The sequence below is a fragment of the Lepidochelys olivacea genome, assembly GCF_965140295.1.
Source record: "Lepidochelys olivacea isolate rLepOli2 genome assembly, chromosome: 8".
NCBI lineage: Eukaryota > Metazoa > Chordata > Testudines > Cheloniidae > Lepidochelys > Lepidochelys olivacea.
The window spans coordinates 86,731,823-86,744,642 of NC_140418.1; the positions used below are offsets into that span (position 1 = coordinate 86,731,823).

Sequence of the window (12,820 nt, forward strand, 5' to 3'; positions counted from 1 at the left end):
ATATCTTTGTAAAATGTATGTATTAACACTATATGAGGAATTATGGATTGCACTGATATTAAGCTTTCCAGTTTGTGTCCAAACTGAGGGAAAACAAGTGTTTCCCAGGGAGGAGGGAACGTCACAGGTGTTTACCTGTCTCCTATGTAAATTAAGCCTGGTAAAATCAAACCAATGGAATCTCCATTTACATATAGAGGGATGAGAAGCCCCCAGGAAGGGGAAAAACCAGCATGAGGTCACCCTGCCACTTGAAATAAGCTCACTGAACTTTGGAACATATAAGCAGAGCCAGAAAGCCGTTTTAGCATCCATCACTAGAGCGACACAAGGGAACAGAGCTCTTGAAAGCTGAGAAAGCTGGGTCCTTCACCCAAGGCTGGGGGGCAGCAGTTGAAATCTCTATATAGGTGAGAAACCTGTTTAGGAAGAGATATTTCACCTAGGAAGACAAGGGAAGCCAGCACCTTGTACTTCCATAGAAGTTCCTGACTGAGGGAAAGTCAGCCATGGCTCGAAAGAAGATAGACTGGTGAGAGAAATGATCTTGACCAAAGCCTGTACCTTGCTAGATTAATGTTAGACTTTTAGATGCATGTTTTCACTTTTGTTTGCTTGTAATCCTTTCTAATGTTACTCCTCTTACTTGGTATCACTTAAGCTATGCGCTATTTTTAATACATTTGTTTTATTTTTACTATAAACCAACTCAGTGCTCTGTTTCAAAGGAAGGGTGTATTTACCTCAGTTAAGTTAATACACTGTATTGTGCTTTTGTCTCTTTAAAGGCACAATGAACCATATTATTTCTCTGACCTGTCCAGGAGAGGGCTGAACGTTGCAGAGCACATGGTTTGGGAGAAATGTAGGACTGGGAGTGTGTTGGAGTCACCTTGCTGGTTGTAACCGAGGCTGGTGGAAGTCCGAGTAGGGCTGTAGACAGGCTGCTGGGGTCAGAGCTGCTGAATCAGAGCTGTCTAGAACAAAAACACTCAAGGTGTGACCTGCATGCTACACTAGCTCGGAGCATCCCAGGCTGGAAGCTACAGCCGCAAAGCATTGGGTTACAGGGCAGTGACACAACCCCTTGCAGGTCTCGATTGCACCCCCCCCCCCAACCCTGTGACAGGGACTCAGTCCAATTGTCATTGAAGTCAATGGAGAGACAGACTCCCAGTGACTTCAGTAATAGCTGGATCATGCCCTTCACTGGCAATAATTCTTGCCAGGTAAAGTGTCCTTCTAAATATTTGTGAATATACTTAGGGCTAATTTCTGCATTAGTCACTGTATAGGCTATTTTAAGGGTCTACAGAAGTGGATACTGCATACGAATGCTTGTTTCCAGACATTTTATTTTGGTACATCATAATTCTACTTCATGTACTTTTAACGAGATTCACATATTTTTGTTTGTACTTAGTCATGTCCCTATTGGCACATAAAATAGCATTATGAAACTGACCAGCCTATGTAAAGAACTTCCTCATGAACCTTCTGTTTAATATAGATGTTCCTTTTTTTGCAATACTCGGCTTTCATAAAAGATTATGGCCTCTTAAAATGTCAAGCTTAAAGATGAGTGTTGTTATGAAAAAGAATGGAGGGAGGAGTCATTTCACCTATATATATAACTAGTTTAAAGCAACATCTGGAAAATTGCTTGAAAAACATGAATGGAGTTTTATTTATAAGTTGTATGGGGTTTTTTTTCTGTTTTTAAATATAATTTATATGCATCATAAAATGCTATGAAAATATAAAAAAAGTCTAAGAAGGCGGCAATTGCTTATCTGTTCATGTTTTCCCTTTGTTAAACTATTTCCTGTGCAATTTTGTGGTGTTTAAGGTTGGATTTTCCTGAAAAATTGAGAAATTGGCAATCACTTATCTAGATTAGATTAGATTAGGATGCAACATTTATGTGTATAGTGAATTATGGGAAAAATCAGACTTATTATATAGTTGTGAAAGTGAGTTCTACCTTTAATATGTACAGTCCACATTTTACACTCTTTTGGTTTAATACTGAATTCCTTAGACAGGTGAAAATCTTAGCAGAGTCTGTGGGCATTGTGTCGTCATATGCATTTAGGGCCTGCCAGAGTCTTTCTAGTTTTCGATGGGGTTTGTAGAAGTCCCTTAAGGATTAGGTATATTTATAGGTACATACTATCTTTGGTAAGAAATTGAAATATTTTTGAATAATTCCTAGTGCAACATGCAGTGGGCACTTGTTTGTTACTAACACAGGATTATATGTTTGTTGCTGAGACACACAGCTAAATAAAAGCTGTATATTATATTCTACTTTCAGGGATAACTTCTTTCATATCCAATTTGAGAAATGTGGTTAACTGTGAGTAGTCCTGTCACAAAAATCAAATAGGAAAGTGTTGATCCATCAGACATGAAAGTGACTTCAAGCATCCTGTAGAAGAAATGAAAAAAAAATATTTAGTGATTTTTCTTTTAAAATTTGCGCTTAAATTTTTTTTCCAGTCGCCCCCACAATTCAGGAACTTAAATCCAGTGGTGGGATGCTAGGAAGTAATGGACTGATAAGATGTGAAAGTGCAGGAGTTCCTGCTCCAGTCTTTGAGTGGTACAAAGGAGAGAGAAAGTAAGTAGCCTGCATGTATTTATTGTATATGTTATACACTGATACCAGTCTAATGCTGTTCCGCACATTATAAGCCTTGTGTTATAAAGAGAGGCATCAGTGGAGTTTGGTGTAGTACTAATGTTCAGTTGATTTACAGTAGAAAAATTATAATGAAGAAACAGAATACTGACAGGGCTTAACTTCTAAGATTGGGTCCATTGATGTGTAAAGAAGCATTTAAAAGATGCAGTCAGTGTATCTTGTGGATAGCTTTGGTTATCATGGGCCTGATTTTAGATTGTGGGCCTAATATTTGATTCCCAATCCAGTCTCCAAAGTCTTTTCAGTTTTCCAGTGTACTTGTACTCACATGCAAACAGATCAGATGTTTCAGCACATCTGAGGAATACCTGGTATATCTTAATGACACTGCATTGAACATTGGAGTGCTCCCTACTAAACCCAATGCCTGGGTATCAGACATAGAGCAGGAGCCAAGTTGTGTGTACAAATCAAAGTGACTGAAAGAAACAATCCCAGCAGCAGGGGAGCCCTGAGAATCCCTCCCCCCGACTCAGAAGGTGAGAAGGAAGGCACTACTGGGACGAGACATCATCACAGCCTCTCTGGAGAATGAGGGATGAAAGCCTCCTCTCTCTCGCAGAAACCAAGTGAAACATTGGAAGAGCCCTCTCCCAGCATTAGGATGAGATGAGAAAAAGCCCAAAATTCCATCCAGCAATGAGAAGGAAAAGATTATGCACTATTGTCAGATACTATGGTAATGGAGGCTATATAAGTGCCTAAGATGGATAGAAAAAAAATCACAAAAAATGGGAAATTTTTACTATCATAACAGTAGTTACAGACAACTTCCGTTTTGAAAAAAAGGCTGTTCAACCAAAAGACTGGGCAGGGGGGAACAAGTTCTGCCATTTGTGGTCTGAGGAACAGATCCTCAGCTTGTGTGAATTGCCATCACTCCGCTGAAGTCGGTGGAGCTAGGATGCTCTATGCTAGCTGAGAATCTGGTCCAGGGTTTACTTTCTCTCATCTTGCATGCTGAAAATCAAAGTGTTTTTCATATTTGTTTTTAGTCAGTTTCATTTTTAGATTCTTAATGCTACCTAGTTTGAGTATCCCTCTCCTCCAGGACATCTTTATTTATTTAAAAACAACTGCTTTCATTGAGATATTTTTAATGTGAAAACTGTTTTACAGCTCTTAAGTTTATATAAAAGTTTATTTTTACAAAATTTAAATATTGGGGCAAATTTAAGTGGTCAGTGTCTGTTTAAGGCATATGCCCAAGGGGATAAAGTGAATGTTTACCTTAGCTTTTGGAATTTCCGGACTGTTAAGTGCTTGCTTTCTCAACATTAGCTTTCCATTAATGCTAGGATTTAACACAGAATATTAATGGGCATTCTTCATCAAAAACAATTAGTCAGAACATTTCTGACTGGCCAGCTGCTCTTCTTTAGATTTGTTCCCCTGTAGGAGTATTACCTGCTCCCTTTGCTCCACAACTTCACTGAATGGTCATGAATACTATATTCAGATGAGTTGCAAAGTGTTTTTTCAATGTGGTGCAACTGAGACTTAGCACTAACAGTAGCAGAAGATTATCTTCTTTTGAGGGAACCCCATAAATCCTGCTCCCAAAGGTCCACACTTTGTCTCTCCCCGTTTATTATACCAAAAAACTACCGTTAAGTACAAGAAGGTATTTTGTTTTTTTTACAAGCAATGTTGCAGTACTGTTTGCATACTTCATAGAGTCTGGACTGAACTGGAGACTCCTGATTTGATGTCAGTGATATCCATTAAATTCATGGATCTGACTGATTCCCTTATTTTTATGTATGAACTCAAGTTTCATGAGAGCAGTAAGACACAACAGGCAATGCATTTCAGGACAATAAAGTCATTGCCATCTGCCTCTTGCTTCAGTTATTATATCACCTAAGGCTTATTTTAATCACCCAGAAATGCACTACTCTATTGTCTCTTATTGCTTAAGTATTTTTAGTACATGCTTATGTTAAGTCTAATGGTAAATAGTATTTTTGTTAAAATGTTGTTTATAGACACCCTGAAGATACTGAACATTTGCAAAGACTCTAGTATTTCTGAACATTGCAGAACCTTCCCATTTTCAAGAAAGTCACTTTTTTTTCTCATATATTGCTGTGTTTCCCAATAATACCCCTGCAAGTGTCATCTTGAAAGATGAAAAATCTATACAGTACTATGCTGGTAAAGCCAATTCTCTACTCGTAACGGACAACTGAGAAATGTCAATTTTCAAAGGCAGTTCAGGAAAAGATTATGCAGAGCGGTGAGCAGATTATTTATAGGCGTGGCTGAAGTCACTTGCCGGAAATGTTAGGGGCCAATTCACTTCCTTCTGAAGTCAATGGAAACACTTCCATTCCCTATGATCAGAACTGGATTGGACCCTAAATTTAGTGCTGAGTGAATTTAAAAACAAAATTGAGTGTTGACTGAGTTTGAAAAAGACCCAAGAATATCTGTATCTGAAGTAATTGGCTGCTAAATTTGCAAACTGTTTCATTTACTTGGATCTAAACACAATAAAAAGTTGCCTTTCAAGGCACTAGGCACCCTGGCATCCATTCAAAATACAGTCCATAAAATAAGGGCGGAGGGGAACAGTCACAAACCCCTGCTGCATAAAACAACTAGTCGGGAAAAATTAAAAAGTTGCAAAACAAATTATCAATAAGTCCCTATCAATAAGTTCCTCTCAAACCCCAACCCATCCACCCTTTATACGCGTCTTTTCAGAAAGATGCTTCATGCTCTGAAGGTCAACAAATTCAAGCTAGTTTGGATCAAGGTGAGGAGCAAATCCCAGTATAAAAAGACTTTCACACAAAACATTTCATGGGAAGTTCCATCTTCTGTAGGCTAAGGGATCTCCTCTTCAGTAGGAGGGTGGTGAAGCACTGGAATGCGTTACTTGGGGAGGTGGTGGAATCTCCTTTCTTTGTGGTTTTTAAGGTCAGGCTTGACAAATCCCTGGCTGGGATGATTTAGTTGGAGATTGGCCCTGCTTTGAGCAGGGGGTGGGACTAGATGACCTCCTGAGGTCCCTTCCAACCCTGATATTCTATGATCTCCAGTTCAAGCACCATATTAATCTCAGCTGTAGCATGTGGGACAAGGAGAAAAGTCAGTTAGTCAGGTCTTAGACCATTTAGAGCTTCATCTGTCAATACCAATACCTTAAACTCCACCTGGAAGCCAGTAGTCAGCCACTGCAGATCTCAGAGCACTGATGAATGTGTATACCATAAAATATGAGATTCCATTTAATATACAGGACAACACATTCTGCAGTAACATTCAACTCACGAATTAATTTAATTGGGCTGGAACCGCCTGGAGAATACAGCTGGATGAAATTTTTCAGACAAAACTTTTTTTTTTTTTTAAGAAAAATGCAGATTGTGGACAGTTGAAATATTTTGCAAATTTGTTGCGAATTTGCTAATTGTTTCAGTTGGGGGAAAAAACAAAAAAAGTTGAAAATGTTTTGTCTCAACATCTTCTAAATGAAATGTTTAGATTTAGATTCAGAACAATTTTGAATTTTTACTTCAATTTTACAAATTTTACTTCAACTTTATTTAATTTTTGTAAGTTAAAAAAATTGATAATGAAATTTAGTGTTTTAGGTTGAACAAAATGTTTCATTTCACCAGAAACAATATTTATTTTACTTTTTCAATTTACAAAAAAATTCAAATTTTTTTCATTTCAGGTTGACCCATATCAAAATATTTTTCTGATTTTTTATTTTGGCCACCTAACTGAAAAATCAGCTATTCACACAGCTCTATTTGATAACGAGTTTTTCATGAGATTTCCTGTATTTGTACTTTAAACCCTGTCTAAAAACCCAGATGACAAAATTGCATAAAAATAGAGATTCAAGGGATTTGTGGAGGATTTATCACTATATTTCAAGATCTCAAAATAAGGATTGGTTTGAGCTGGGCTCTGGAACAGGACAAAGATTTTTTGGCAGGAGAGGTGGAGTGGGATTTTATTTTATCCTACCGATCCACATTGACATATTTTTCACTTTGCCTATAGTACAGGGTTAAACTTTATGAGGGAGGCAGCCCAAAGGTCTTTAATCTAAAAATATTAATTCCATTAAAATTGATAAAGAAAACAAAACATACATTTCAAATAACCTAATAAAGACTAAAATCATTATAATGGTCTAATAGTTTATAGTAACATTAATTGATTCAAATTTGAGACTAAAGATAAATACTCCTTGGGGCTAATACTGATGCATGATCTTCTGTAGTCTGTTTCTAGGTATAATACCTGGAATAAAAGTGAGATCTTATTGTACTGGAAGGCCTCAAGTGCAATATAGAAAAGATACTGCATTCTCTTAAAGTGCAGTTGCTCTCTGAAAAGTGACTTGGTAAAAATGGCTAGAGTTATTTTATTGACTAAGATACATTGTTGTAAGCAAAAATGACAATGAACAGGTCTTGCAAACACCACACAACACTGAGGAGTGAGGATCCTAAAAACAAAGGCAGCAGAATATAAACTTTCATTTCCATGGGAGGTTTCAGAGTAGCAGCCGTGTTAGTCTGTATTCGCAAAAAGAAAAGGAGTACTTGTGGCACCTTAGAGACTAACCAATTTATTTGAGCATAAGCTTTCGTGAGCTACAGCTCACTTCATCGGATGTATTCCACTGAATGCATCCGATGAAGTGAGCTGTAGCTCACGAAAGCTTATGCTCAGATAAATTTGTTAGTCTCTAAGGTGCCACAAGTATTCCTTTTCTATTTCCATGGGAGGCCCTGTGATATAGTAGAGTCCTGGACTGGACCCAGGAGACATGGGTTCTGTTCCTGGCTCTACCTCTGGCCTGCTGGATGACCTTGTGCAAGTCACTTTGACCTCTCTATGCATTAATTTCCCCATCTTTAAAGTGGATATAATGATAAAGACCTTTCCTTGTAAAGCCCTTTAAAAATGAAAAGTGTTATATAAAAGCTAGGTAGTATTATTATTATTTATTTAAAAATAAATGTTTCTAGCCTTATAGTTGCAAAGAAAGCCTTCTAAATTTGCACCATGTTAACCAGTACAGTGCTGTTTTCCTGGTCTGCAGACAGACAGCTTCTGTGCCTTTATTGCTGCTCAAAGCTTTCTCAAACAGTGGCCAAGGGATCAGTTTTAGTGTTGCTGTTCAGAAATCTGGAGAAAAGTAGTGAAACTGTCCTTGTCAGTTGCATGTGCTGCTGCTTGAGAAAGTTATGAACCACCAGCAGATACAAGCATTGGAGTTATTCGTTGAAGAGAATGACATGAAAAGGAGGATGAGGGTAGAGTAGGAGGAGACTCTTGAGTGGGAGAACTGTGGCGATAGAGATAGAAAGCTCATGTTCCATTCCTGCAGCTTAAGGGGAATGAAACTTCATATTCCTCAGGGTCCTTTACTTGCTGGATACAAATGATGTAGACCCCAACAGAGCCTAGAGGCAGCACTCTGGTAGGAATCCCAGGTCTCCATCCCTTTCCCAGGAACAGGAGAGCTGGGCTTATAGTCAGCTGGGTATCATCCTAAAATAAATTCACTCTCTCATACAGAAGTTATGGGCTTGATACAGAAATTATTGGTGAAATTCCATGACCCACCCTAAATGGCTCCCAGGGCCCAAAGGGGCACACTCTGCCTCCATTCCCCAATAACAAGAGCAGCTAGTTCCCGCCTCACATCCAAGGGACTGGTACAGTGGGATGAAAGGTGAAAGAGGAACTTGGAAGCACAGGGGAGCATCGAAGGGTAAACAGAGTTAAGAGGTACAGATAGGGGGAAACCACCCTTAGAGGACACGGGAATTGAGGGCAGCTGTGATAGCTGAGGGAGCTGTGATAGACGGAGAGGAATTTGGAGGTGGGAATAGCCTGGGGGATGGGTTGGAGGTCACAGAAATTCAGGGGGGTGGGGAAATGACAGGGACGGGGGAGTTCTGGGGCTCAGAAGCTGGAGAAACAGCTGGGAAAAGAGCCTAATAGAAACTAGGTGCGATAGGGAAGCTGAAGGTGGCAGAGACTGAATACACAGAAATGGGACCCAGTGGACCAAACTGGAGCAAACACGGAGAGGGAGATGAGAACAATGGGAGGCAAGACATTAGAAAGGATGATGGAGCAATAGAGATGAGGAGGAGTAGGAGGAAGCAGAGGTAGGAGGAGGGATGAAGAGTTGATGTGGGAGGAAGCATAAGGAGGATGAGTGAAAGCTGGGGTGGTAGAAACCCAGGAGGACAAAGAGAAAGAGCCGGGGCATTGCAAAGGCTGTGAGCATGAAGAGTGAAGCTAGGAAGCATGAAGTTGGAGGCAGGCAAAGACCAGCATCTACAAGGGCTAGTGGCATGAGGGAGAGAACATGGTGGAAGCAGATAAGAGGGAAGGATGAGGAAGGGAGGAGATATTGAGAGATGGAATGAAGAATGAGGGAGTACAAAATAAGAGGGATTTTGTGAGGAAGGAGAACAGAATAAAGGGAAAGTTTTGACTGTCTTAATAGGTAAACTAAAAGCTCTAACCAAAATATGCTGCTGGCAAAGCCTGGGAGGCACAAAATTCAGTGTGGCCAGAAATCTGGAGAGCTTGAGAGAGGCCAAAGCAGCTCGTATCACCAAAGTCAGTACTTGTAATGCAGGTGGGCTTTGTGTGATAGAAAAGAACTTGTACTGCTTGGAACCTCATAAGGGTAGAGCCTCATAGCTGTGTGTTGGAGGATCTTTCTCTCCTCTGACCCAAACTTTGTGGACCAAAGACTTTCTCTTGTTTGACTTTTTTTTGTTTTTTGGGGGGGTGAGGTGGGGGGATGTTCAATATTGTCTTCACATCCTTCTGCTGTAGCTGCCATGATCACTGTCATCTATTGGGTTTATATGAAAGCATAAAAGACTTTAATACTTACATTTGGCAGGTCTGACCTCTGGAATGGGCAATGTAAAACCCAGTGAAAGGCCCTTCCCACAAAGCTTTCTATAAGCTTCTTTGCTGATGATCATTAGAGCAGTGAAAATGGTCTTTGCAGCACCAAAGTACTATTTAGTATGTCTTTCAAAATTTCAGTGCTAGATATATGATGCAATGCTGCATGTAAGTTTGGTATTATGTACATGGTACGCTGTTCAACAGCTAAGTGATAAGTTTTTGAGGAGCCCAGAACAGCAAAGCATGAGCTTCACAGTTTTTCTGTGGGTGGTGGAGGAAAAGAAAGTTATTTCAGAAGGCAAATAGCCATTTACAGTAATATATACGTTTAAAATGAAGGGCCACCACTTTTTTGCCTTTCGCAAGTCTGGAGGAAAACATGGATTTTCTTACTATTCTTCTTACCCAAAAAACCAAATTTTCAATCCTCTGTTTTTTCTTCCAGTAAGTTATCTTAGTTTGTTCCTGAAATTGAAGTGTCCACTGGGTAGTACGTAGCCACTGAAATTTGATATATTCTTTTTCAGTGTATGGTTTTGCCAATACACTCAGCCAACGCGTATAAAAACAGTACAGAACTCTTAGTGTGTTGACTTACACTGAGAATATAAAGTACACACTGCAATGAATATCTAATTTATATGCAGGAAAGTATAGTGATTAAATGAAAACTAGAAGCGTTAATGAAATGCAGTAAAATATTCAATAATCAATATGCAGATGTATTATTAATAATGATCATTTGCATTTTGAGGCAGAATATTAAAAGATTGCATCCCTCTCCTGGATTTATGATTCTCTGCTTCCATATATCAAAATTAAAGAGTAACATGTTTATATAAGGCAAAATTCTGCTCTTAATATGAAATATAAGCAATTCTCTGAGTAATCAAGCATAGCTGGTTATTTTCATCATGTAATCTAACTATATTTCTCTTGTGTCTGACTTGGTACGATGCAGCTTATGCATTCTTCCCTACCATGACAAATTATAAAGACTTAGATTTTCCTCTCAGCTTGAGTAAAGTCCCATGGCTGCCCCTCTTCCCCAGATTTTTCTGAGCCATTTAAAAAACCTTGATATTAAATCAGATTTGCTATCTCTTTTAGATATTTATAAGATGCTTATCACTATAGTGCCTGCTTTTTACATAGGATGAATTAGGTATCCCTTATCTTTGGTGAATCTACACAGTGAGAGGGCTCAAAAATTGATGTTCATTTGCCTGGACACACTGTTCCCCTTCTAACTTGGTCAATATCCCTTTCTCCAATGTGGTAGCCATGGTTGTGGAATGACCATAAATCCAAGTAGTTGCTCCTCTAGACACCTGGTTTTTGTTTAGAGAAACAACTACACAACCAGTGAGGGAATCTTGAAAAAGTTCAATGCAAAAGCTTTCCTGTAAAGCAGAGTAATTTTAGGAATAATACTGTTTCCTTTTCCTAATAAAGTCCCTTGTTGGCGTTAGGAGTAAGTAACCCTTTCTGCGCTTCTTTACCATTTTTGCATGACAGGGACTAGATGGAAACATGGGACTCTCCAGCAAAGCCAAAACAAAAAAATGCGGGAGAAGTACGCCTTATTTTGAGCCTTATTTTGTGCCAGATATCCTGGGTCTTATATCGGCTCCTTATAGGGGGCATTTTGCCCTTCATCTCAGGAGCTGGAAACTTCCTCAAACCAGGCGAATCCTCACCTGGAAAGATGCAAACTGCTTTCTGTTTTCTTTGTGCTGCAGGACAAAGGAAAGTAGAGCAGTGCTCAGCACTTCAAAGTTGCTGCTCAGACTGGAGGACCCCTCTCCCTAGGCTTCAGAGCCAAATCTCCAACTTGAGCCACGTCTATGCATCTTATTGTAGTGTGGTAACGTGAGCCCTGCAAGCCAAGGCCATCAACCTGATCTGGGAAGCTCGTTTCCATAGGCTGTGTAGATGGGGGGGTGGGATAGCTCAGTGGTTTGAGCATTGGCCTGCTAAACCCAGGGTTGTGAGTTCAATCCTTGAGGGGGCCATTTAGGGATCTGGGGCAAAAATTGGGGATTGGTCCTGCTTTGAGCAGGGGGTTGGACTAGATGTCCTCCTGAGGTCCCTTCCAGCCCTGATATTCTATGAATCTATGAAATGAATCTATGTCAGTGTGACCACACTATGATAATTGGATGACTTTGCTTTATACTTTGTTTGTTAGCACTAATGGCTCAATTTTCAGACTTGGCACTTAAACTTATCACAACACTACTTTACTTGGACACTCAGCTATATGTTTTACACAGTTATGTGCCAATTTGAATATCCAAGTACAGGATTTCACCTTCCTATTAAGGTGCCACGATTTAAAATCTGGGCTTTCTATCTTACTATTGTAATGCTATATGCTCAGTGATATAGGGTAGTGATAGTTAGATGAAAGTGAACATTACATTGAATTATTGTCCTTAGACTATAGAATAAATTGGCAGGAAATAGTACCAACGTAATACTATCCAGTTATTGCTTTGCCAGTGCTCCCCAGCCCCTCTGCCATTGTGGTAGCTTTATACCACTGGATAATTCCCTACTGTTAGCTACTGTGGTTGCAGTCAGGCATCATAAGCAAATAAAGAAAATGCAAATATGAGTGATTGAGGCATGTGGTTTACAGAAGATTTTCCTTTTGCCTTCTAGACTGATCAATGGTAAACATGGAATTACTATTAAAAATTATAGTACAAGATCACTTCTCACTGTAACCAATGTAACAGAGGAGCATTTCGGCAACTACACATGTGTCGCTGCCAACAAGCTGGGGGTGACCAATGCCAGCCTGCCTCTCAACCGTAAGTAACATGAATGTATGGCAAAATGTTCATAATTGTTTTTCTACAGTTGTAGATGGAAAAGCATAAGAATTCAGCATGATTGTTTGGGGTTTTTTTCACAGGGAGTGTGAATACCAGAGCATACATTCCCTAATAACTGCAAATACACAAATCTAACTACTCACTTCCTGAAAATAATACATTGAGCTTTAGAAAGATCCTTATTTGGGGGATGGAGAGAAGCTTTAAGTGAATCCAAAAGTACCACATCTTTGGTGGTGGGGGATTGCTACTACACATGATACTGAGTTTGGTTTCTGTCTCTTTTTCACTATTCTGATGGAGTTGTAACTAGAATCTGTTGTTTTCTGATGCTCTCTCCTTGAGATGTCCAAGA

General features: G+C 39.4%; 1 protein-coding gene across 3 annotated transcripts in view; it reads left to right on the forward strand.

Moving 5' to 3' along the window:
* The window catches only part of NEGR1 (neuronal growth regulator 1), a 618,255-nt gene that overhangs the window by 494,401 nt on the left and 111,034 nt on the right, over positions 1–12,820 (forward strand). For all 3 annotated transcript variants that reach the window (XM_084637118.1, XM_084637120.1, XM_084637119.1), the window contains exons 5-6: positions 2,503–2,623; positions 12,290–12,441. In XM_084637118.1, the coding sequence (XP_084493244.1) occupies positions 2,503–2,623; positions 12,290–12,441 (273 nt within the window). The remainder of the gene's footprint in view (positions 1–2,502; positions 2,624–12,289; positions 12,442–12,820) is intronic.